Source organism: Micromys minutus (genome assembly GCF_963924665.1).
Source record: "Micromys minutus genome assembly, chromosome: 28".
NCBI lineage: Eukaryota > Metazoa > Chordata > Mammalia > Rodentia > Muridae > Micromys > Micromys minutus.
Window position 1 is genome coordinate 17868938 of NC_137963.1, and position 27485 is coordinate 17896422.

Here is a 27485-nt window from a genome sequence, read left to right on the forward strand (position 1 = left end):
GGACACTTAGCATTTGTTGAGTGACATTTTGAAATCTTACCCCCGTGACCAGTCTGCCTTTTAAGGTCCGTGTGATGCTGTGTGGTGCCGTGTACTCTGCCCCGTGCTTATAGCTGAATCAGCACAAGAGACATGCACTGTGCTTATCACATGTTATCTGGAACTAGTTCATTAGTAAAGTCAGTTCTCTAAAGACATTAAATTACAAATAGTAACAAATTTGCAACTTCTTTAAAAAATAATATAGATGGGCTGGAAAGATAGCTCAGGTTTTTTTTAAAGATTTATTTATTTATTATATGTGAGTACATTATAGTTGTCAGACACACCAGAAGAGGGCATCAGGTCTCATTACAGATGGTTGTAAGCCACCATGTGTTGCTGGGATTTGAACTCAGGACTTCTAGAAGAGCAGTCAGTGCCCTTAACCACTGAGCCATCTCTCCAGCCCAATAGCTCAGTTTTTTAGAGTTCTCCTACCGAGAACCTAGATTCAGTTATCACATGATGGTTCATAGTACCTGTAACTTTAGGTTCTAGGTCTGTAACCTTCATCTGTCCATGGTATACATAAACTCATGCAGACACGTACATACACTTAAATAAAGTAAATAAATAAATCTTTGCTAGACATGATGCTTCATGCCTTGAATCATACAACTCAGGAAGCTGAGGAATGTGGGTTTCCGAATATGAAGCATCCAGAGCTATGTAGTGACACCCTGCAACAAAACAACAGCAACAAAAATAAAATAAAACAGGGCCATCAAGATGGCTTTGCAGATAAAGGCACTTTCTGCCAAGACTGGTGACCTGAGTTGGAGTCCTGAATCCCACATGGAGGAAGGAAACAGAGTCTTGCAGGTTGGCTCCTGACCTCACACACATGTATGACACATGTGTGCCCTCTCCTCTTCATCTCATGTTTTCACATGCAGAGAGGAACCCAAGCGTTCATCTCCAGGAAGTTCTGGAAGGAGGCAATTGGCTCGTCCCTCATGGGTCTTATCTCTGAGCTAACACTTGCAGATATCTGTCTCCATTGCCAAGTGTTTCCTCAGTTACAAGTCTCTAATTGATCTTAAAAAATTGGCAAGCTACTCATTTCATTTTCTTCTTGGGTAGAGCTACTTTTTTTCTTCCCAACAAAAGTAAACACTGTGACAGCCTTTCCCACTGGGATGAGCTCTGTAGTTAGTTGTCAGGGTTTAGGGTTTTCCTGAGTGTCACTTATCCTCACCTGCAGATGGGGGTTACAGTAATCCTGAGAGGATTCTGCAGAGTCCACGGGCTAACCTGCTTATACACAGCCTAGCAACCATAAGCCTTGCCAACAGACATTAGCTGCCACTGTTAATCAGAACTGATACATAGTCTAAGACTCTCATGTACTAAGTCTTTTTGTTTATATAGATGGAAATGATGACAGAAAAATGACATTCAAGCATGCTGCTCTCTTACATCTGCTGGTAACAATTAGAGACGTCCTTTTAACATGCAGCTTGGATACGGCATTAGGTTGGTGGGGAAATTTTCATTTCTTGTTTTCTTCTTGTTGAATATTTCATCTGAAATAACTTACTGTTCTAAAAAAAAGACAACACTTCTTGAAAAATTATGTCGCCTTCTCTCCTATTACACTGATCAGCGTTCATTTTGTCATAATTATTAATGGGATATATGCATATATAGTATATATTATATATATTTCAGCACTAGGGATCAAACTCAAGACCTCTTAGTACTTTAATACCAATAATCACCCTACCACTGAGCCACACTCTCAGTACAGAACAGAACTATATATATTTTGATTATGTTGTTTGTTCGATATCTGATCTGCTGAGTCCTGATGGTTCCATACAGATTTAAATGTGTAATCATTATTTTGCACTGATTTTTTAATGTGAGATTTGACATTTTGCCATATACATTTTAGGCCCTTAGTGCGTGTTTGGAACTTTGCTTTACAGTTACTTTACTTTGGGCAGGAGAGATGGCTCAGCGGTTAAGAGCACCGACTGCTCTTCCAGAGGTCCTGAGTTCAATTCCCAGCAACCACATGGTGGCTCACAACCATCTGTAGTGGGATCTGCTGCCCTCTTCTGGTGTGTCTGAGGACAGTGACATTGTACACTACTATTGTTGTACTGCACAGGGACAGGGAGCCATTGAAAAGACACAATTTTCTCTTAATGCTAGGGCTGGAGAGATGGCTCAGCGGTCAAGAGTATACATGGTCTTGCAGTGGACCTCAGCTCAGCTCCCAGCTCCTGCTTTGGTGGGGCTGTTGCCTCTGGCCCCACAGCACCTGCACTCATCTGAATTTACTCCCAACACATACATAATTTTAGGGGGTGGGATCAGAGTTTCTCTGTGTATCCCTGGCATTCCTGGAACTCACTGTATAGAGCAGGCTGGCCTCAAACTCATAGATTTGCCTATCTCTGCAGTGATACGATTAAACCTGTGTGCTCATGGGATTAAACCTGTGTGCGCCCATGCCTGTCCTACACTAAATGTTTTTAAAAAGTTGAAAATCTGACAACAGTCCTGCGGATCAGGTCTGAGAACCTTAAGAGTGAAATGTAAGTCAGTGTCTAAGCTTCCGACAGCCTGGCAGCACTAGTGTAAGACTTCACACACGTGCGTGGAGAACGCACAGAGTGAAGTGAACACCCCAATCAGCATCCACTAATTACCCAAACATGCTCAACCAGGTGCTCTGCTGCAAAAATTCACCAAACTCAGTGGGCCCCAAACTCTCATGGAGAGCTTGTCAGAAGGAAATTCTTGGGATAAAAATGTAGATTTACTAAATGTGACCCTTCAAGGACGAGATTTAAGACCTTTCTTGTTTAAGTGGCCCTAGTGAACAGGTACGGTGGTGTAGCCTTGTATCGCCAGCTTTGGTGCTAACAGGGCCTCTGGAATTTGAGACCGCCGTGCAGATTATAGCAAGACCCTTTCTTATAGGCATGATTTAGATCCCAATGTTTCAACAGATGCACACAAAAAATTATTTTTACATTCTAGTGAGGTTATCACATAGATTTTATATATATATATATATATATATATATATATATATATATATATATATATATATATATATATATATATATATATATATAAATCAGGTACAAAGTTATGTAAATTGAATACTAAGAAAATTCCAGTGAAACAATGTTTCAAAAGGATTTCCATGTAAGTATAGATTCTGAGATTTACAGAAAGAGTGAATTAATACTCAGTAAAGAATAGGATATGTTCCTTATACATTCTTTCATATCTCTATACCACCTGTCTCAGAGTAAAGAAAAGGAACATTGCCCAGCACGTACATATATCAAAATGCTGCACAGTATTCTATGAGCATGTACCATTTGCAATAGCATTTATGTATTAGGTTTGAATTTAAATGAAAGCATCAATCTACTTTATTAAAATCAGAATAGGACTAAGTGAAATGTGAGCTGTTTAGTTTCATTTTGTTTATTCTTGTTTTCTGTCTGGGCGTCCGCACTGCCTGTAGCGGGCAGAAGAGAGCCCCAGATCCTCTGGAACTAAAGTTACAGGCAATTGTTATCTATCTGTGGATGCTGCACACTGAACCCCAGTCCTCTGCGAAACTTTTAGCCACTGAGCTGTCTCCCCAGACCGTAACTGTCACTTGAGTCTCATTTCTAGCCAGGCATGGTGGCACATGTGTTTAATCCCAGCACTCAGTGGTCAGAGGCGAAAGCAGGAGGATCTGTGAGTCTGAGGCCAGCCTGGGCTGCATAGGGAGTTCCAGGAAGCCAGGGCTACATAGTGAAACCGTCTCAAAAAACGGAACACAAAAAGGTTTTGTTTTGTCTTTTTTAGTGATTTTTGCCATGAAGAAACATTAAAAGACCTAACACTTCCCCTAATTTTTCTTGAACAGGATATTTGTCAAATGCAAAAGACATCTACAAAAGTGTGTTAGACTCCTGTTTGGATGACATTTGGAGACAGCTGAAAATTTTACAGTTTATTAAGGAAAAAAGGCCTAAAACCAACTATAAGATCCAAGAATTGCAATGTCAGATACTAAATAGACTGCAGAGGCAACAGCAGATGAAGGTTGAGTATTTGGCTGAAGCAGATAAAGCAATTGGTATAAAGAAGGGGGTGTGGCATGATGCGTTATAAAATGAGCTGTGCTTGGCTCTTGACAGTTTTCTCCTTAAGATGAGAGTCGTCTCAAAGAAAGGGGGATTTCAAAGTGAAATGCTTTAATTTCTGTTATAAACTGTTGTCCTGGGTTGTGGAGATTAACATCATAACATAACTTTAATAATTTACTTTTGTGTAGTGAGCCAGAACCTCATCTGACATATACTGTAAAAAATATGTCATGTCTTGGCTTATAGTAGAAATTATCTTCTCACTCATCCTCCATCGATTACGTGAAAGCTACATTAATGAAGCTTTAAGGCAGAATGCCTCTTCAAACCTGATCTAACAGGAAAACATCACACACGGTCATCCTGAATCTGAATATAAATTTATATAAATTTTTCCTTCCCCACTCTGTCGCTCCTTGATACTCAGCTTTATAGTCTCTTGAATGACCTTCCTATGTCGTTCCATCAAATCGGGAGGTGACAAATTTACATTAAACCTGAGTCGCTGCTCCCCTCCAGAAAGAAACCGCATGACAAGTAGATGTCCAGTGACGTCAGACGCGGGGTTGAAGCGAACGGTGACGAAGCAGGTCGAGTCAGTCTGTACAGATGGATAGCAGGTGCTGGGACTGCTCCAGGACACTCCCCTCGCTGATACTGAGAACAGGGTCGTTTACTGTGTGACCTGTGTGCTCCCTTTTTGTTTTTAAGACAGGGTTGGTTCTCTGTGCAGCAGAAGCTGGCTTGACCTCCGGGTCCTCCTGCCCAAGCCTCCTGATTATGGGTCACAGGCTGCCGCACCGACAGCTCTGTTCTCACTGATGTTACTTTACCCGACCAGTTTTATCACTGTAGCAAAACCATGGAAGACTGATCTAGCTGGGGGTGTATCTCAATCTAGAACACTTGCTGCATGTGTGAGGCCCTAGGTTTGACCTTCAGCACCACAAGAAACGCAGAAGAGAAGAACGATGAGTCAGCAATCATTTGGAATTCTTATTTTTGACTAGATACTGATTATAATAAGAATGGAGTCGGATGGAGAAAAGCATTTGCTTATTAAAACCCTTAAGAAAATAGAAGGTAGGGACATTTATCTTGTACTTCCTTTAGTAAATGTTTTAAGTTATAACAATGAACTCATCTAGCTGGCATTGTCATTAAAATGCCATACATTTGTCTTCTTAACGCCTAGGACTCAGTGGGGCTTTTCCAATGGTTTGATTCTCCAGTTGCTCAAACACTCATCAGGATTTAACTGACAATTTTTAAGTCAATGTAGACTATAAGTCTACACTATAGCTATAATGTATTTATATGTATTTTTATTAAGGATGTAATTTTATTAAGACATGCTTTTTTAGATTTCTCCCTAGTTGCTACTACATTAGTACTGCCTACTTACAACTCAGTTTTATAAACAAAGAAAAAAATCATGAAGACATAGCACCGTAGGTATATGGGCAGTGACTGAGCAGATAGGCTCTAACCCAGTTTTCTCGAGTTAGTGAATCTTCTCCCTGCTCACTGATGCCGCCTCTGTTGCCCTTGGAACCCATTGCTGTGTGCGGTCTCCATGTCACTGGAACTGAACCCTCACATCCTCCCACAAGTCTTTGCCTCCTCTGTAGCCCCCTCATAGGAGCAGACTACTTCCCTTTCGGTGTGTGTGTGTGTGTGTGTGTGTGTGTGTGTGTGTAATAATAGGGGGGAAATCTGGTTTCATTTTCCACATGTTTAAAGATCTACTAAAGCATTCACATGTCCCTAATTTGTCTTTAGGACCAGAGCTAATCTGCACTTACTCACCTAGACTGTAGCTGATAGGAGTTAACTTATGAACTATATAAGGACTAGTACTATCACCAAAGCTGTGTGCTAACCATCACTGTGCCTTTATTGTGTAATAACTTTGAGAACTTTACAGTGGACTGAGGTACACATAGGTACAGAATTCATTTAGAGTTGGTTTATTGTTCTTTAATTATGCCAACCAGAAATAACCTGATGGCTGTAAGGATACAGTGTTTGAAATTTATATTTTGTTTACAAACACTAGTAAGAAATTTAAATTAAAATTAAAAATCATGAATGGCTATTGACCTTGTGTTTCTTACACAGTCAATAGACAAATGCACACACACAACACATTCATATCACATCCAAGTACACGCCCTTGCTGATTTTGTTATATACTTATATTTTTGACTAGGGAAAAAAATAAAAATCTACTATGAATTAGGGCAAAATAAGATTAAATGCACAATGAGTATTTAATATGGCTATTTTAAAATTAAAAGTTTTTATGTACAGCATAAAAAATTTAGATTGTTATGATCTCTGTGGATACACACCAGAAATATTGCTTATGCTTTAAACTTCCTGATAAGTAAAAAATATAACCTGGAAAATCATATTTCAAGTAATTGCCTTGCTTACAGATTTTTAGATCTTTTTAATGAGAGTGACACTGGGAAAAATTATGAACAAAACTGAAAAAGAATTTTGTTGAAAGAAAACTCCCATTTTTCCTAAACAGGTTTAACAGTGGCCGTTTTACGTTCAAATGAGAGAAGAGATGTTCTGGAAACTCCCAGTGTTTTAAAGGGGTAAGGTTGTATTTTTTAACGTACAGCACAGTTCCACAGGAAAGGAACAGGTCCTCATGGAGTCTGGGCTGTAGCTCTAAGTAGCAGTAGCTCACGGGCCAGGAGTTGGCCTTGGTGCTCATGTGATTCCCCCAAACCTAGGACGGTGATGACTTGAGTTCACGTTAAGGAAATCTGAAACCCACAGCTTTACTCTCCTCAGGAAAAATGCCTTATACAGAACATTTTAACTTATTTAGTAAAGTAAGCATCCGGGGACTTAGTTCAATCCTATTTTAATATCCCCAAATTATTGTCATCATTGCTGTTAGAATGGAAACAAAGCTGGGCACTCAGCACTCAGGAGGCAGGGGCAGGGGTCAGCCAGGGCTCCACAGAAAAGCCCTGTGCGGGTAGCAGGGGTGTAGTGTGGTGGGGGAGGGCTAAGGAAGGGAACAGAAGGAAAGGGAAAGGAGAGAAAGAGAAAAAAACTTTTAAAACAGCCTAGTTTTTCTTCAGTTTCTTGGCGTGGCTTCACCTATCCCTGTTTGTCCTCTGGAGGGCCTGTTAGTTAGTAATAGGACTAGCATTGTGTTTTTAAATGTCTTTATCTTGCTTTATTTCACATAGAAATCATTTCTAATATCGGGATTCAAATAATGAAAAGAAATATAAATAAAATGGAAGCCCACAAAAACTAGGCATAAACACTTTTTAAATTTTATTTATGTACAGTCGAGTATTCTCTGTGTATATATGGTGCAGGCCAGAAGAGGGCATCAGATCCCAGTTCAGATGGTGGTGAGCCACTGTGCGGTTGCTGGGAATTGAACTCAGGATCAATGAAGAGCAGTCAGTGCTCTAACCACTGAGCCATCTCTCCAGACTGATGTGGACAGGAAGACGTAGTAGGGAGTTTAGTTATGGCATTTGCTGTGTCTCTGGAAGACAGTGAGAAGGCAACACTTGCATTCCTTTGTTAAACACTTGTAAAGCAGGTGGAGAAGGAACAATTCCATCCGGCAGTTGTCAGACAATACCATAGTGTGGTGGTTTTCATCATTAAAACTTAACATTGGTGAGGCAGATCTTTCATGTTGACATCTACTATTGATAGTACTTAGGTAATAAAATCAGAGTTATATTTGGGGTATGAACATTCAAAATATTGTGTGATCTGGTATTTTTTTTTAAAGTATGATCATCAGAGAAAAAGATAAAATGGTGATGTATGCCTTAAATCCCAGCACTCAGACCTGGGAGTTTGAGGCCAGCCTGGTCTACATAGCAAGTTCCTGACAGCCAGAGCTATGTAGAGAGAGCCTGTCTAAAACATGCCAAACTAAAACAACAAAGATAAAACAAGGTAAGTACAGTTAAAAGAAATGAGCAAGTGTGCCGATGTTTTTCCAGATGAGCAGGCAGAGGTCAGGCAAGCACGGGAGCCATCTTTACTGCTCCAGCTAAGGAGTGCACAGTGTATTTCTCTTGTCTTGGCCTCTTTTGTCTCCAGTACACATTCCTGTGTGGTTGTGCACAATCACAGCATCGGAGCAGATTTCCCCTGGAGCAGCTTCTCACTGGTGGTGGAATACAACCACGTGGAACACTCTTGCTGGGCCCAGCACTGCCGACAGTTGGACATGCCGTTCCTGGCGTTTAAAGTCGCTGTTCCAGACACAGCTCTGCAGGGTGAGGAGACAAGCCAGCGTCCTGCTGCATTAGAGCAGGACGGTCCTTTTCTCAGAAAGACTTCTCTTTGCTCCGATTGCTATCCTTCAAGTAAACGTTGTGTTTCTGTAACTTCTCTCGTGTGCTCCTGCGTTACTGCAGTTTAATAACAAAGAGAAAGGTGTGGCAGAAGAAAAGTAAGCATTTAATTCTCTTCCTTAGGAACAGCCTTGCTGGATCGATTTGGTGGGTTTCTCTTGAAAATTCCGATTCCGTATGTTTTTTTTGCATCTGAAGGACTTCTGAATACTCCAGAAATACTCCGGCTGCTGGAGTCTAAGTAAGGCACTGAGTATTAGTTGTTGGTCTTGTGTGTGTGTGTTCCGATAAGCTGAACATTATGTGTCATATGTTGTAGTTTATTGTATTCTTGAATATTCTAGTCTTTCTGACCCAAGACTAGAATATATAAGAACTGCCTTCCAAAGAATATATCAATTTATATTTCTAATCCCTACACTGTAACTACTGAACAGCTTTTTATGGTATTTACTAACTTCTCTTGTTATCAGCACATATAAACATCTATGTGTTATTTTTCTGTAAATTACATGTGCAGAGATTTGAGCCATTTGCAAAATTGAGAATGATAATTTTACTTAAAAACAGCATAGAAAACAGGATTATGAAGTTCTGAATGGATGGTGGGTTTAAGGTCATTACTTTTGAGATTGTGCCAACATTGAGTGCTTTAAATTCAAACACACTACACTATAGCACTCAGGAACATTGAAGTGCATGTCAGTGAAGGATAATTGAATTATTACTTTAGAAAAAATCCAAATCAATATTCTGTGATTTTGTTTTTATTTGAAAGACTACCGGGCATTTATCAAAAAACTGTTAGGTAAGTGGACAAGGAGAGTTAGGTTGTAGCTCAGTTGTAGAGTGTATTTAGTATGTGTGTACGAGGCTATTTAGTATTTGTCAGGCCCTGAATTTAACCTCCAGCAACAGCTTGACCTCCAAAAGTGAGTCAATTAAAAAGAGAGAACTCTGATGAATGGGATCTTGTAGTCTTTAGATGTGGTATCTGTACTTTATGAGAACTAGGAGAAACTGTCGAGACGCTTGTAATGTAGAATACATACCAATAGTCAGCACAATTACCAAGACAGCACATACTTTTTAAAGGGTTATCATTGTTTAAAAAAGATAAAAAGAAATGAGCACGGGCTGTAGAGATGACTCAGCTAATAGCAACAGTACCTTCAGAGGACCAGAGTTTGGTTCCAGCACCCAGGTTGGGCAAGCTCATAACCACCTGCAACTCTATCTCAAGGCGATTCTGGGAGTGTGATGCCCTGTTCCGGCCTCCACAGGCATCGGAAATCATTTACATACACACACACACACACACACACACACACACACACACACACACTTGCGTATGTGCACACAGGCACACACATAAATGTACATAAAAATTAAAAGTGCAATTTGTAATAAACAAATAAACTGAATGAATAAAAATGTAAAAAGACATGAACACAACTCAAAACCAATAGAAAATGCACCAGAAGCTTTCCAAGTGAGCAGGTATAGGTTAGAGGAGAAAGATTTCTGGTTTCTTCTATATACTGAATAAATCACAGTTTTCTTCCTGACATTCAAAGAGTAGGCTGAATTATGAAAAACAGCATCTCGCATAACTTAATGCTCAGAAGGGCAGCTGGATACTCAGAAGAGAGTCCTTGGCTATGGCTTTATTCTCACTGAAGAATATTGTCTTTTGCAGCTACAACATCACACTACTGGAGAGATGCTGCTGCGGGTCACTGAAACTCTTTGGAAGTACAGAGCATTATGTAGTAGTGACAGTTGACGAGAATACTGCTGTAGTTGTGCAGGTAAAACCGTAATACAAAATAGGAACTCGGGCTGGAGAGATGGCTCCGTGGTTAAGAGCACTGACTGCTCTTCCAGAGGTCCTGAGTTCAATTCCCAGCAACCACATGGTGGCTCACAACCATCTGTAATGAGATCTGATGTCCTCTTCTGGTGTGTCTGAAGACAGCTACAGTATACTCACATAAATATAATAATAAATAAATCAAAGGTATAAAATTATCACATTAAAATATATTAAAATAGAAACTCACACATATTATATAGTACATACAACTCAGCCCACCCAATCTATCGGAGAATTGATGTGCTGCAGTGGGGGAGGGACCTGGAGGGGCTCCACCCTCTCAGAGGAGAATGCAAGGAGAGAGAGGAGGGACTGTGGAGAGGGGGCAGCATTTGGGATGTAAATAAATAAATAAATAATACATACACCTTGTGGGAACTAAAGATATATATAAATTCTTGAAAGATTCTTGTTATATGTTTGTTTGATTGAAGCACCATTTGCAAAGAAATGAAGATTAGAAATCACGTTTGATGACATAGAGAGTATAAATTATTTTAAGTGTAGTAAAACACACCCTGATTTGATGAGCAAACGTTATAATACAGGAATAATATAATGGGAAATTTCAAGTCCTAGATCTTTAAGACACTGTGTGTTGTGAATATTTAAAGTTCCTAATTATTTGTTGACTTGGAAGAAATGTCTTAATCCATAGTTATAGAACTTAATGTTAGAAGGACATGTCATGAATTACACCCTTTATCACAATGTCTTATTAAAGGACAAGAGGGTCAGACCTGGAGAGACCCGAGAAGTCTCCTCAGCCTGCCCTTTTAACTGTGTGGAGCAGGCTCCAGGGCTTACCTCAGCCACCGTGCTTACACAGCAAGTGCTCTTTCCCATTGCACCACCAACAGGCTATTTGTTGGCTTTAAGATGTGCTTTCTGCTGCCCTAGAATAGCCATATCCCAGTCACAAAAAACTTTACCGTCCCAGGAGCGCTGGTTCAGCGATGTAATCATGTCTGGGCTCTAGAAGACTCACGAGGTTCCCTGCTGGCACTGTCTGTCATGGTTACTTGTTTGTGTCTACTGAAGTGTTTAAACAGCAGTCGACCTAATGTATCTATTTGTTTTCTTTACTTTTTTAGGACCTAGAAGAATTACATTATGAGAAGGCATCAGACAATATCATTATGAGATTAATGGCACTGTCGTTCCAGTATAGCTGTTGTTGGATAATACTGTATTCCAAGGATACATTAAGTGCACAGTAGGCAAACATTTCTTTATCCGTGCTCATGTCTTCTTAGTCCTCTTTGCACGCAGATGCCCATGCCATGTCATGCTGTTCCCCTAGTGGGCTTCAGCTGGGCTCTGGGATGGAGGCACATTCTGTTCAGATCGCCCCCTCCTACCTCATCTCGTTAAGCATCACTGTTTTAAGTGTTTTATTTCTTTGTAATCTTGGGCTTCTTTGCTAAATGATAAGTCACTTTTAAACCTCATCTAAAATCATGTTAATAAATAGAACACATAACTCCTTCCTGTACTTTGAACAGTAAAACATTAGAAAATGCCATGTGCAGACAGTGGCTTGAGTCCCCACTGTGTGCTCTCTTTACTGCTACACAGAGTAGTCGCTTCTCCTTTATCCTCTGCCAGCTGTGCCCCACCGGGCCCGCCTCTGTCAGTCTTCACTTGTGGAGGCCACTGTCTCATGAATGTAATACTTCTATCCTTCACTGCTACGAAGCATTTGTTTGTTGTCCTTGTGTGTGATCCAAACTCTCCAGTTCCTTGGCCTTTGATTGTCTGTCTGCCTTTCTAAGAACTTCCCTGTCTTTATATCTCTTTGTGTCAGTCTCAATATATTTGTGATAAGTTCTTTCTTTTTTGTTCTATTTATTATACATCTTATCTACTACAGCTTTCGTAGTATCTGTTGGTATACAATTATTACATCTGTAGTCTTTCTGGGGCACTCCTGCCATAAATCCCTCCCACCTCTTTTTCTCTGTCTGTCTGTCTGTCTGTCTCTCTTTCCAAGACAGGGTCTCACTGTGTAGCTCTGGCTGTCCTGGAACTTACTTTGTAGATCAGGCTAGATCTGCCTACCTCTGCATCCCAAGAGCTGGAATTAAATCCATGTACCACCATGCTCCATTAGATCCCTAATTCCTTTTTTAAAAAGATTTTTGTTTATTTTATTTGTATGAGTTCACTGTAGCTGTCTTCAGACACACCAGAAGAGGGCACCAGATCCCACTACAGATGGTTGTGAGCCACCATGTGGTTGCTGGGATTTGAACTCAGGACCTCTGAAAGAGGTCGGTGCTCTTAACCACTGAGCCATCTCTCCATCCCACATCTCTAATTCTTTACTAAACATTTCTACCCTCACATTCCACAACCTTTCAAAGTTAGCAGGTTTGGGTATGAACTGACTGTACATCCTCTGTCCTTTGGCAATTTCCAGCATTGCCTCCCACCCATTGTCCTGTATCTATAGCACCAGGACCTTGCTATAGATAACATATAGATATAGAAACAACCTGTTTCATGTTGGTTGTTACACTACCAGCTGTTTTTCTGTCTCCACATAACCTCCGTGTTCCTTTATGTGCTGTGTCATATACTCGGTTGATGTCCCCAAAGCCCAGATCTGATTGTCCTGCTCTTATGAAAAGCCTTTACTGAGGGGCTGGGAAGACAACTGAGTGTGTGAAGCATTTGGACAAAGAACTGACTTCAAACCCAAAGACCTACGCTTAAATCCCAGAACCCATGTTGAAGAAAAACGTCAGGCATGGTCTGCATTTTAATCCCAAGGTTAGGGATGCAAAAGCAGGTGGCTTCCTGTGGCTTACTGGCTGCCAGCCTAGCCTAGTTGGCAAGTTTCAGGACAATTACAGAGTCTGTAATTACAAAGCAATAGAGGTGGCACATGAGATGTTGACTTGTGACTCCAAGGCACAGTTGAGAACACTTAAACCCAGGCAGAAGCAGGCAGATCTCTGTGAATTCAAGGCCAGCCTGATGTACATAGAAAGTTCCAGACTGGCCGGGGCTACACAATGAGACCCCACCTCAAACAAAACCAAGAAGGAGGAAGAAAAGAAAAGGCCATTCACTTTTGCCTCCATATGCATACATGCAGACATTTTACACACAGACACATGTATGCACACGCACACACACACACACACACACACACACACACACACGGAACCTTTATTGAGATCCTACTTACCTACTGAATACGATACACACTCTGGCCGGCATGTGTGAGGTGCTGGGGATATGGCCCAGCTGGATTCCAGGCTGCTGCTTCCCAGCCTTCCTTCCATGAGCCAGATGCTCTCTGCTCCTTCAGTGGTTTCCTAGAGAGAGACTGCTTCAGGACCCGTGTCCAGGCGCTTTCTGTGTTTCCTCAGAAGTCCCTCATGACCCTTTCCACCCTGTGAACTGCTTAGCTCGCTGTTTGTCCTGTTGGTCCTTTGGAGTACTTGTTCTAAAGCTTGTCTGTTAGATGCTAAGAAGTTGTTCATTGAATGAGCCTTTCCTACCAAATTTCTGCCCAGTTTCATGCACTTTTATTCCTGTAGTACCACATCCCACCTAACTCACAGTAGGCTTTAGAAGTTCTTTAAATTGGTTGGTAAGAAGGTAGCAAAATATTTGACACTGCCGGCCATAATGTGTATCGTATCATGTTCTTTTTTAAAAAATATTTATTATTTATTTTATATATATGAATGATCTATCTTCATGTATACCTGCATGTATCAGAACTTCTTACAGATGGTTGTGAGCCACCATATGGCTGCTGGGAATTGAACTCAGGACCTCTGAAAGAGCAGTCAGTGCTCTTAACCACTGAGCCATCTCTCCAGCCCTCGTATCATGTTCTTGATGTTATGTTTTATTGTTGTTTGTTTGATTTTGAGACAGGGTTTCTCTGTGTAGCCCTGGCTCTGTCCTGGAACTCAGTCTGTAGGTCAGGCTGGCCTCAAACTCAGAGATCCTCCTGCCTCTGCTTCCCAAGTGCTGGGATTAAAGGCGTGCACCACTACCACTTTTTTTCTTGATGTTCTTCTTTTCTTTAATGTTTATTTATTTATTTTATGTGTGTGAGTGCACTGTTGCTGTCCTCAGACACACCAGAAGAGGGCATCGGATCCCATTTCAGATGGTTGTGAGCCACCATGTGGTTGCTGGGATTTGAACTCAGGACCTCTGGAAGAGCAGCTAGTGCTCTAACTGCTGAGCCATCCCTCCAGCCCTCTTGATGCTATCCTTATTTCCTAATTTACCAAACTTTTCTGATACAATTGTTGTCTTATGAGAACAGACACATACTGGAGTCTAAGAGTCTAGACACCTTGGCTCTTAACTCTTTTCTGTTAACAAACAGCCCCAGAAAGTCCTTTATATCTTTCCACCTGAACTACAAAGTAAAAGCTGTGGTCTGTGCTTTAACACTGTCACCTTGAAGACTAATGAGGCCTGCGAGACACTTTATGTTCAATGCTACTTGTAAATCATTTTTAAGCTTCATATAAAGCTTGGCAATTTTTTTAGAGAAATTACTTATTTGGAAGTTTTCTAGGATTGTTTTTAGATTGCTGTTTTTATGTCATTTTGTGGTTCAATTTAAATACATGGAATAGCAAAAGACCCCAACCTATTCTTACCTTTCATATAAATATTCTTAGATAGCTTCATTTTTATCTGAACATGCAGTATGATAATTTATAATATCATAAAATAGAATTATTTTCAGAATTTTAAGTTTCATAGTTCTATATCATTAGGTAATTGTATTCTTTAAGTAGTATATCAATGAGCTGACCAAATGAGAGAACTTGAAAGTGCAGAAGAAATATTTCAACTCTCTTAGTTGTTCAGGCAGATAGTTTCTGTACAAGGAAGAGCTCAGTGACCTTTGGATTGATGTTTGCTGGAACGAGGCATCATATAGTTGTACTCGAGGCTATGATTTATTATAGTCCAAGGTAAACAGCCTATAATGTAGAATTAACAGGAGAGGAAGCTCACTGGGCAAAGCTCGGTGGAAGCCTCCAAGAGTCTTTTCCTACTTTACTCAGAGTGCTTAGTTTTCTCAACAAGTTGTGACCACACTTACAAACCTTTGTCCAGCCGGGAAGCTTAATAGAGACACAAGACCAGGGTTAAGGGCTTAGCACAGTTGGAGTTTCCAATGTTCAGAAGGTAAAAAGTGTTCAACAGAATTCATGTTATTTGTACAAACAGCTTGGGCAAAGTAAGTTAACACTATCAACCAATTATTCTGTGTGTGTGACACCATTCGTGGGGAGATGCAAACATATCTACTTCCCCTAGGTGAGAGCTAGTAATGCTTCCACATTACTAACTGGGTGGACCAGAGTTTATTAGGTTACTTATAGGAGTGTGGGTGAAGGGTTAATTGTAGAAGCATCTACAGGTAATGAGTCTGCATCACCAAAAGCCCACCCCAGTGTGGGGGATAGCTCACCAAAGCTGCAACCCTGTGACTCTGCACAGCTCACAGACAGCCTGACAGGTTGCAGAGTGTCTTTTCCAGGCAGCTCAGTTGGAAGAGGCTCAGACCACCCAAGCTGCCTGAGAAAGACAGAGACCAGCTGAGCTGGAGAGAACATGCTCAACCACACTGAGCTGTCTGCAGGCTGCAGGCAGCTTCCGGTTCCCAGCTTTTCTGAACTGTTAGCCATGCTGGGGTGGGCTTTGGTGAAACAGCTGTCTTTGAGTCACTTCTGCTCCTGTAGTAACCCCTCACCCATAGGCCTGTATGTAAGCACAATAAAGCACGTGGTTCACCACGTTGGAGTCTAGTGGTCTCCTTACTTTGGTCTGTCACTGAATCCCTACCTGGGACAGTAGACATTTGCTCACACCTCCCCAGGAATATTGTTAAACAACACGGTGAAAGGATGTAAGAGTCCTTCCCTTGGAGTTCTTAACGATAAGCTGGCAATCTCCTCACAGCTGCTTAGCATACCCACAGTGAGCGGGTAAAGGTAGAACCACGCTCTCACAGGACAACAGTCACCGTGGCCCTAGTTGGTAACTATTGAAGGGAAAACGGGGCTCATGGTGGTGTCCTGCTCTTTGACCCAGAGATGGAGTATTTTACGTGTCTAACTTTAGTTCATGCAGTTGTCCCTGGAGATAGGACTGGAATAGATGAGATTTCTCTCCTCAGCCCTCCTCTCCCTCCACATGCAGCCTCACATCCCTAGGTTTAATAGCATGGTTAAAGACAGGAGGTGGAAATGCCTTTTGCAGAGAGGGTAAAGTAAGGGCAAAGAGAGGTGGACATGCCTGGAATAAAATGTTCAATAAATAAACATATAATAATAAAATTCTTCTTAGGTACCATCTTACAGAAAAGACACTTCATCACCTCGCACAGATTTATGCAGCCTTGGTTTCCTCGGGGCTTAAATCTGAAGAACTGGACGTAAAGGTATTACTTCCCTATGTATTTATGTTTGAACCCAGGTACCCACTGAAGGGTCAGTAAATAGACACAGTCCCTTAGGAGCCAATAAAGAACAGAGTCAAATTATGAAATATATTTATTTACCTTTGAAAGGTGTTTATGTGTGTTTGTTTACATAAACACATAATTACACACAAAGTAAATACATAAGTGGCAAAACCTTCAAGCCTGGTCTGGTGCCTGGGCCTGTAATCTCAGCACTCAGGAGACTGAGACAGAAAGATGGTGAGTTCTCTGGCAAAGGGCTCTTCACTTGGTTTTTAAAAGTCCTAACTGTGGCCTGATTTTAAGTGAACTAAAAGCATCACCATTGTTTTGGTTTCTGAGACAGTCTGACTATGTAGCTCCCTACACCATCATAAAATGCTGCCTGTAAAATAAAGTTCCTTTAAATGAAGCTGTTGCATTGCCTTGAGAACATCTAAAACTAACAATGACATAACGGTGTGCTTAAACAATATATTTTTATTTTATTTACTTATTTTATGTATGTGAGCACACTATCACTGTCTTCAGACACACCAGAGGAGGGCATCAGATCTCATTACAGATGGTTGGGAGCCACCATGTGGTTTCTGGGATTTGAACTCAGGACCTCTGGAAGAGCAGTCAGTGCTCTTAACCACTGAGCCATCTCTCCAGCCCTTAAACAGTACATTTTTATACACTGTGTATATGTTTTATATAAACTTTGGAAAATTCTCTTTTGCAGCATATGCACTCCAAAAAAAGTATGTGCTGACAATTTTGTTCTTAATCGTCTAAAAGAAACTAGCTGATATTTATCTTGTGAAAATTGTACCGTTTATTGTGTGTAAGACTCAAATATAAAGTGTTATGTATCCCAGGCACAGAGCCCAGGTACAGGGCTCTTCACCTAAGCTGTGTCTCCAATCCTCATGCAGTCACCGGAATCGCCATCATAGCTCAGGATTTTTATTTTATTTCCCCCTTGGGCTCTGGCTCTGTTGCTAGGATACTACTGGGGTAACAGGTGAAGGTGCCGCAGCTTAGCTGGTTATATCCACACATGCTGGGAGCACACCTGCTCCTGTGCAGGAACAAGTGCTCCAAAGAACCGAGTCATCCCTCCAGCACTCTCTGTCTGTCTGTCTGTCTGTCTGTCTCTCTCTCTCTCTCTCTCTCTCACGCACACACACACACGCAATTTTGGTAAGAGTATCTTAGAATCAAATAAGCTAAGCTAAGGTTAAATGAAAAATTACAAACTAAAATATACACTCAAAATCAAAACATTTTAAATTTTATTTTAGTCATTAATTTTTGAGAAAATTTTATATAAGCAAAGAATGTATTTTGATCATGTTCATCCCAATTCTTCCCCCTCCTCACCCCTCCCAACTTTATGTCCTCTTTTGATTTTTGTTTTTGTTTGTTTTTTTTTTTTTTTTTTATGGCTCACTAAGTCTTATTTGTGCTGTTCATATATTCATGTGTGGCTGTTGGGAGTATGGTTGACCTAGTGGGGACTGCACTCTTATAGAAAACTGACTCCTTCCCTGAGAAACATCAGTTATCAATAGCTCCTGTCGCAGTTAGGCAGTTAGGCTTTTATTGCTATGAAGAGACACCAGGATCAAGGCAACCATGTAATTGGGGCCGGGTTACAGGTTCAGAGGTTTAGTACATTGTCATCATAACAGGAAGCATAGTAGTGTACAGGCAAACATGGTGCTGGTGGAGCTAAGAGTTCTACACCTTGACCTGAAGTCAACCAGGAGACTAAAATTCCATACTGTGTGGAGTTTGAGCAGATAGATGGATGGATGGATGGATGGATGGATGGATGGGTAGGTAGGTAGATAGATAGATGTGTAGATATGTAGATATAGATATAAATTACCTCAAAACCCCCACCCAAGTGAGATAGGTCCTACAATACAACCACACCTACTCCAACAAGGCCATACCCCCTAACAGTGCCACTCCCTATGGACCACACATTCAAATACATGAGTCTATGGGGGCCAAACCTATTCAAACCACCACAGCTCCTCAGCTGGGGAGGGTGGTTGTGAGCCTCTCTGACCTGTGCTGGAACATTCACTGGCCTAAGGGATGCCTCTTCTACTGTGAACCCTGAGCCTTTTGGTGGGGGTGTGGCACAGATGTCCCACGTGTGGCTGAGCTCCACAGACACCTCTCTGCACTCTGACCAGTTGTGTCTGCATTAGCCACGGTCCACCGCACAGAGACGCTTCTCCAATGAGGCCTGAGACCCACTAACCTGTGAGCACAGAGATATTAATTTAGAGTTTTGTTTGATAGTACATCCACTTAGCAAAGAATAATAGATTTACTCCTGGAGCCCATGATTTCCCCAACCACAGACCCTTGTCCAGATTTAGAGTACTAAGTATGCTCCTATGTACAGAGCTCTTATTTTTTAACACAATACCAAATTAACTTGTATCTTTATCTTCTATGTTTAAGATTGTTTCTGAAAACTAGTACACTGTATTTTTTATCCTTATTTTCAGTTAACTTCCAGCAAAGGTAAAATATTAAATATTACCAGTGATTTTCAAATCATTCTTCTATACATGAAATATAATACTAAATGAAATTTAAGACTTTAATAAGTAAATGCCAATTAAAAATTAGAAAAAATAAATTCCAAAAAATTAAACAATTGGATATAATATTGAAAGAAAGGGTCAGGTGTGGTGGCACATCTTTAATCCTAGCACTTAAGAGGCAGAAGTAGGCAGATCTCTGTTGGTTTGAGTCCATTGAGGTCAACACAGCAAGTTCTTGGACAGCCAAGGCTATCTAAAGAGACTGTCTTTGGTCACCAGGTGGTGGTGCACACCTTTAATCTCAGCACTTGGGAGGTAAAGGCAGGAGAATCTCTTATGAGTTCTAGGCCAGCCTAGTCTACAGAGTGAGACACAGGACAGCCAGGGCTACACAGAGAAACCCTGTCCAAAAACAAAACAAAACAAAAACAAGAAGAAACCTTCTCTTGGAAAAGAAAAGAAAGAAAATTCATTTGGTTATTCTCCTAAATAAAAGGTCTTGAGTTTGACATACACTGTAATAAATTATATATATAAGATGGTGAGTAAAAACCCACTACTTAGATTTTTCCCTTTATCTCAAACTAATTTTGAATGCTACATCTTGCTTCCTAATAGTCTCCTGCAATCTAACGTATGAAAATTATATTTTAGCTTATAATTGCCCCCGGAGTAGAAGAGACTGCTTTAATAATTCGACAAATCGCAGACCACAATTTAATGACGTCGAAGAGAGATCCTCATGAATGGTTGGATAAATCCTGGGTGGAAGTTTCACCTTCTAAGGTTACTTTTTCTAAATGTATGCTTTAAACAATTCATGAAGCAAACAGATATGAGTACCTAATTCCCTTACTGATAGCTTATTTTTCCACACTCCCCAAACTGAGCTGTAATCTGATGACAAACGTTTTAATATGTAGACTAAAGTAGGACATTCTCCAAAGGCCCTGACTGAGGAGCCGCCACACTGTTTTCTAGGAGGAAGTGAACCTACTTGATTTCCCATGTATTAACCCCCTGGTGGCTCAGCTCATGTTACACAGAGCACCATCCCTGCACTGGCTCCTCACAGCGACTCCTGCTGAGCTTCTGGAACTGCTACCCCAGGTTTCAGGCAAAGTGCTGAAGGTGGGTGAGAGCCCCTGTGGTTCCTCTTTCCATTCCAGCCTCCTGCTCGTACCACATGCACTCTGAGTGCCTGTCTCTGCCGTCTTTGGATCACACAGGAAAGAAATAATTTACTTGAACTAACTTTCATACAGAGTTGTTATTAGCTGCCAACTGCAATATATGTTTTAAAACTACCATAGGTAACTAACTCAGCACAGTTCATCACATTTTAAGGAATTTTGAAATATCACTGTGATCATAAATAATCAATTAATTTAACACATTTATATTTCCCCTTCCAAGAAATTCTACCAGGGCTGCAGAGATGGCTCAGGTGATTAAGAGCACTGGCTGCTCTTCCAGAGGTCCTGAGTTCAGTTCCCAGCAACTACATGGTGGCTCACAACCATCTGTAATGGGATCTGATGCCCTCTTCTGGTGTGTCTGAAGACAGCTACAGTGTACTCACATACATAAAATAAATACTTCTTTAAAAATAAAAAAGAACTTCTACCATAGTAGGGAAGAGAGCTGTAGAGTTATTGCTGATATTTTTAAATTCTTAGCAAGAAATACTACTCATTGATAACTTCACTAACTAAAATAAAATCCATTGTATTTGTTGTGAAACTAAAACTTCTCCAAAAAGTGTGAAATTCCACTGCAAGCTGCTAAAAATAGATGCAAATTACAACGTTCACTTCTGATGGCATTGAATTATTTCTTTTTGAAGATTTATTTATTTATTATAAGTACACTGTTGCTGTCTTCAGACATACTAGAAGAGGGCATCAGATCTCATTACAGATGGTTGTGAGCCACCATGTGGTTGCTGGGATTTGAACTCAGGACCTCTAGAAGAGCAGTCAGTGCTCTTAACTGCTGAGCCATCTCTCCAGCTCTAATTCTTTCTTATGTTAGTACAAGGCATGATGTAGTCTCTGTGAATGTAGCTAGGTATCATCTTCATCTTTGTTTTCGAGGTTTCTCACATTATTGTTTTTGATTTTCCAGCATTTTTGTAGCATCACTTCCTTGTTCAAGATTGGTTCTCCCTCCACAACGTCTTCTCAGGCTTCATCACTTCCGGAAGATGTGAATCAAACTGATCTCTTCGGTTCTCAGAGTTCAGCGCCCATCATTGGAGAACATGATGAATGTTATCCCTGTGCTGACTCGGAAGAGACCGCGCTAAAAGGCACAAGCCCTCCTCCTATGGAGCTGAGAGCAACTCCGAGCTCGTGGCCATCTGCAGCATGGCACAGTCAGAGCAGCTGCTGGGGGGACTCCAGCTGTGGCCCCCACAAGGTGCAGAATCACCCTTTCCCAATGAAAGTCACTCGGCCCTCCTCTCCCAGTCGGAGTGATTCAGAGACAGATGTCTTTTCTCTGGGCCTAACACAAGGAAGTTGTGAACCCAAAATGCCACCAACTGGTTCTCAGAGGAGAGGCACTCATGATTTTATAAACTGTCCTGAAACAAAAGGAATCAGTAACATGTACGTGTCTACCCCTGTCTTTTTACCAGGGGGCTCCCAATCCCACCTTCACTGGGACTTTAAGAAAAACAGTTGCAGAAAACAGATTTATTCATTCAATCCAAACTGCGGAGCAGAACAGACTACTTACAACAAATGGTACTCTCAAAGAGATGACTTCTCCAGTCATCTGCCGGAGTGTCCGTGGGATGAGTTGGAAGACGTCACTTGCAGAAATGCAAATGCTGGGACTAAGACTTTTTGGAGAGAACCGCCAACTGTTCCAAGTTGGGATTCATTCTGTGCTTCTGAGTCTAATGTAAATCGAAGAGGATTCAAGAGCCTTCATTTCTGCCAGAGAGCTGGAAACGACTTACAGAGAAGGCTCCCTGTGTCTTCATCTAATTGGGGAGATTATGAAACACCAACAGGTAAGATCAACAGTTGATACAATCACTTCCACGTCTAATGCTAAAAGCTAAAGCTAGGGGCTGGAGAGACGGCACAGTGGTTAGTAGCTCTTGCAGAGGACCCACAGCTGGTTCCCAGCACCCACTTTGGGCAGCTCACACTATTGTAGCTCTAGCTCTTGGGGATCTGACACCTCTGTCCTGCTTGGACATACCCGCATGCAGGTGCAAATACATACACACAACTAAAAATAATAAAAATACTTTAAAATGACAGCTCTATTCTCAATACTCAAACTTCAATGAATGTTTTGTTTTGTTTTAATTGATACACTTAATGTTCTTTATTAACTTTGGGCTTAAAAGAAAATCAAACAGTGGTAAAACAAAATATTTCAAATTCTTGTAGTATCAAATGAACAATACAGTCAACTTAAGTTTAAAATAGCACTCAGGAGGCAGAGGCTGGGGGATCTCTATGAGTTCAAGGCCAGCCTGATCTACATAGCAAGTTCAGGACAACCAGGAATACATAGAGAAAACAAACAGACAGACAGACAAATAAAAATTAAAAAGAAATTTAAAATAAAAGCAAACTTAAGTAAAGCAGAACATGATGATGACTGAAAGAATCAGGTTCTCTGAAGTACACACACTTACACGGCTAACATCTGTTCCGATGTTAGGACTGACGGTGGCTCAGTCACTTAGGTACTCACACTCTGTGTACCCAGAACAACGTACAAAAGCCTGGCATTGTGCTCTTGACTTGTAATCCCAGCATTTGGGAGGCAGAAACAGGCTCGTCCATGGGGCTCAGTGTCGGTCAGCATATTTGGTAAGCTCTAGGCCAGTAAGAAATAGTGTCTTAAAAATCAAACTAGGATTAATGGTACCTGAGGAGGGATAATACCTGAGTTCGTCCTCTACCCCCGTTTCTGCCTCCCCCCACATAAACCTTTTCTAGGAGTTACCACTACTGGGTAAGAAACTCTGTTATCCCCTCTTTCTTTGATGGATGGTTTTGACTTGGCTAATCGATCATTTTATCATTTGCCTTTTTAAAAGAACACTTTTGTTTTCTCATTTCTATTCAACATGCCTTTATTTCTATATAATTTCCTATGACCTGGACATCTAGAACAAAATGTCAAGATCTCATAAGGCATATAAACTTAGCTTTGTCATGAAAGATATTTGGAGAAATTTAAGTTTCAAAACTTCTCTTTTCGTAGTCTCTTTCATAAGATCAGAGAAGGGCCCAGAAAAAAACAAAACAAAAAACAAACAAACAAAAAACTTAGGTTAATTAGCCCTAAAGAGGGCTTCCTAATCCTGTTTTCACCCTGCCCTCCTCCTAAGGGCTCTGTCTCTTGTCCCCTGTCCAGTAGACTAACTTCTGCTTTCGCGGCACACATATCATTTCATCCCCGCCCCCATGAAGACCTCCCCCTACTTCTATCCCCACCCCCATGAAGACCTCCCCCTACTTCTATCCCCGCCTCTATGAAGACCTCCCCCTACTTCTATCCCCGCCTCTATGAAGACCTCCCCCTACTTCTATCCCCACCCCATGAAGACCTCCCCCTACTTCTATCCCCACCCCATGAAGACCTCCCCCTACTTCTATCCCCGCCTCTATGAAGACCTCCCCCTAAGTTTGGTGACCAGTAGTAACCCCACAGACACACATGCAAATCACAATCCAAGTACCTGGGGAAAGGAAAGTACCTATTCCTGTCGTTCATCACCTGGCTGTTCACTTGAAGCAGCTCACATCTATCCATGGCTCTGCAGATGTTACTTCAGTTTTTTGAGCTGAATAAAATCCTGTTGTTTATATGTACAGGGATGCTATTGATTTTGCTTCCTGACATTTAATTCTGATTTTCATAACAAGAGTCATGACGGTGTTGTTTGTGTTTTATTATATGTTTTATAAATGACCCAAATCCAGCCCCATCCTTAGACTCTAGAACAAATTGCACTTGTGAACTCTTTAGACTCTTGAACATGGACCACTTTCCTATATAATTCTTCCATTTTCTCCATGAGAAAATCCCAGAAAGTTTCTAATTCTGGCATTTAAGCTTCTGGCCATATAGATGGGATACTCAAGGTTCTATGTATGTTTTAATTCATTTAGTTTTTAATAATTTTTTGTATGTGTATGTGTGTGCATGTTTGTGTGTGGGTGCACATCTACTGAAGCATGTGCATGTTTGTGCATGTGTGTAGAAGCTGCTGTCTGGAGCTGTGCATGTACGTGTGCACACACAAGTGTACACATGCACATGCACACACAGTTCACATGCATAAAACTGCATAAATTAATTAAATTTTTAAATAAAGATGGTGGAGTGAAAGCTGAACTGCTAATAAAATGTAAACATATTGAACACAATATGAACAGTTTTGGTGGTATACAGAGCCAAGGAACAAAGCGTGTATGAGTTCAAAGCCAGAGTGAACCCTGACCTTATTCTAGTCTGTGAAGATGTGCTGGAAACCTTCAGGGATTAGGAAGCCTGTCTGAGTTGTTTATTTCCAAGGGCTTGAGTTAAAGATATTAGAGGCAGGAGAGACTTTGGAGTTCTAGATCCTCCCAGCAGAGGAAAATGGAGTCTGGGGACAATGAATGACTCACAGTCTATGTGCACTAATCCTAAACAACCATCATGTTAATAATCAAACCATTTTTCACATCTAATTACCCCAATAAAATGGTTTTCTTTTCTCCCGTTGACAGACTTAATGTACTCGGAAGCACCACAGCCCAAGAAACGACGCCTAATGTACGAGAAAGTCCCTGGAAGACTGGACGGGCAAACCCGGCTGAGGTTCTTATGAAAACCAGAAGGGACAGTGCCACCTGCCAGATTCTATGACACTCCAGTAACAAAGTTATGTAAGCTGGATGCTGCATGGAAGGAAATGCCGCTGTCTTTACACGTCCTCAGTGCTGATAGCTAAGTCTGCCCACTTGACTTGTCAGCATGATAAGCATAGGACCCAAACAGAACCCAGATCCATGTGCACGTCACGGGGCTTTTGTCGGTTTAAAGATCTGTTTGCACTTACGTGCACGTGGAGTGTGTGCCCTGGGAGGCTAGAGGATCCCGGGTCCCCATCACCGTATTTTTTTCTTAAGGTTTAATTTATTATTAAATTGTGTCTGCATGTTGGGATGTGCATATTGTGTGCAGTGCCTGTGAACCCACAGGGGGCATCTGACACCAGGAGCCTTAGTTACTGGTGTTTGTGAGTGTGGGATGTGGCTAGGAGCCACAGTCCAGGCCTCCTCGGGAGCAGCACGCACTTTTAACCACTGGGCGTGTCCTGAGCTCCCCACCCCATCACAGCATCACAGTTTGAGTCAAGACGTGAGGAGCACCCCACAACAAGGGCAAAACCGAAGCCAAAGAAGCTCTGTGCACTTTTCCCAGACCAGTTACAAAGAGAGAACAAGTGCTTGTGACCTAAATTGAGGAAAGGAAGGGTTCACATTCTGTTGTTCGTTGTTTTCTTCTTTTTCTTTTTTTTTTTGGGGGGGGGTGGGGGGGAAAGGGTCTCACTCTGTAGCCCTGGCTGTCCTGGAATTCACTCTGTAGACCAGGCTGGCCAAACTCACCAGCATCTGCTTCCCATGTGCTGGGACCAAAGGTGTGAGCCGCCACCACCTCCACCACCACTACCCAACAAGAGTTCCCATTCTTAATATAAAAAACACTCTTTCAGGGCTGGAGAGGTGGCTCAGCAGTTAAGCCTGCTCTTCCAGAGGTCCTGATCCAATTCCCAGCAACCACATGGTGGCTCACAACCATCTGTAATGAGATCCGATGCTCTCTTCTGGCCTGTCTGAAGACAACTACAGTGAACTTATATATAATAAATAAATAAATCTTGAAAAAAAAACCACTCTTTCAAACTAGGAAACATAATGGAATAAGTAAACTAAACAGATATTCTCAGAACAAGACAAACTTGGAAATATTTAGGATAATCAACTTCATTGTTCATTACACAGAGTTGCTATCTAGTAAATAGCGCTCTAAGTCTCTTGGCTGGGCAACAGCTCTGTTTGCCGAGTCCTTGGCGGGAAGCCGGCGCCATGTTTGGGTGCGGCACAAACGGCTCTCTACATTTCCCCCTTCTTTCTTAAATAAAAACATGGCCGATCAACCATCAGGCTCTTGTTGGACCTTTAGGGTTCAAGACCATGATCAGCAATAATTTTGGGTAAGGCACCTTCCTGCGTGCAATGGGAACGAGCCCTGCAGGGTGCAAAGGCTGCCTATGTGTAGGACACCCGATCCTGGTGCAATGCCTCAAAGGCTCAGGGTGCAAGGGCTATCCAGACACAGACCCAACACTTTTCCTTAAGCATACTAAGCCAAACAGAGGGAGAGGTGCCCATTTCGAGTGCAGCAAGAGCTTGTGCTATGACCACTTTGTCACGTTGTTGTTGAGTACAGAGTTTGCACACCATCCAGAGCAGAAACACAGTCTGTCCGCACAAAAGCATGCCAAAAACTACCTGATAAGGCAAAAGTTCTATTTTCCCCTAACTCTGCTATCTCAGTGTCTAAGGGCAAGTACGGTACATCAAAGGTTTTATTGGTGCCAAACAAAGGAGGAAAAAGTTTTGCATTAAGGCAAATGGGCATCGGTTTTGGGAACACCAACAGAATCTTCCAACTCAGTTCCACTTGAATCGTCATGCAGGACAGGCTCATCTGAAGCAGGTGGAACAGCTTCTTGTTCTGGTAGCACTCGACGTGTCAGACGTTCTGGGATCCAAATTGGGCTTTTTTCTTCCTGTGGAAAAACACAAATAGCTCCCCTGGATCATATTAAAATAGGATCCGGGCCTTTCCAATTGCCAGTGAGGACATCTTTCCATTTTACCAACTCTTTAGGTGGCACAGGCCATTGTCCATGGCGCTCAGCAGCTGAATGGCCATGAGCATCCAAATTTTAAAATTTTAAGGTAAGAAGCATAGTAGAAATGGCCATTTTGGGTGTGGGGGGCACCTCTTCAATTCCCCCTTTTTGTTTGTTTAAATAAACCTTTAGGGTGCGATGAG

The 27485-nt window shown here is 41.5% G+C and overlaps 1 protein-coding gene across 1 annotated transcript in view; it reads left to right on the top strand.

Annotated features, from left to right (window-relative positions):
- Positions 1 to 25248, top strand: part of SHOC1 (shortage in chiasmata 1) — a gene marked incomplete at its 3' end in the record, with an annotated part of 82102 nt that extends 56854 nt beyond the window's left edge. Inside the window, exons 15-27 of the mRNA XM_080940209.1 lie at positions 1414 to 1518; positions 3929 to 4107; positions 5162 to 5234; positions 6691 to 6760; positions 8253 to 8431; positions 8633 to 8750; positions 10209 to 10320; positions 11480 to 11601; positions 16728 to 16821; positions 20052 to 20183; positions 20379 to 20528; positions 21525 to 22419; positions 25148 to 25248. Coding sequence (XP_080796335.1) covers positions 1414 to 1518; positions 3929 to 4107; positions 5162 to 5234; positions 6691 to 6760; positions 8253 to 8431; positions 8633 to 8750; positions 10209 to 10320; positions 11480 to 11601; positions 16728 to 16821; positions 20052 to 20183; positions 20379 to 20528; positions 21525 to 22419; positions 25148 to 25248 — 2330 coding nt within the window. The remainder of the gene's footprint in view (positions 1 to 1413; positions 1519 to 3928; positions 4108 to 5161; positions 5235 to 6690; positions 6761 to 8252; positions 8432 to 8632; positions 8751 to 10208; positions 10321 to 11479; positions 11602 to 16727; positions 16822 to 20051; positions 20184 to 20378; positions 20529 to 21524; positions 22420 to 25147) is intronic.
- Positions 25249 to 27485: the final 2237 nt, after the last annotated feature.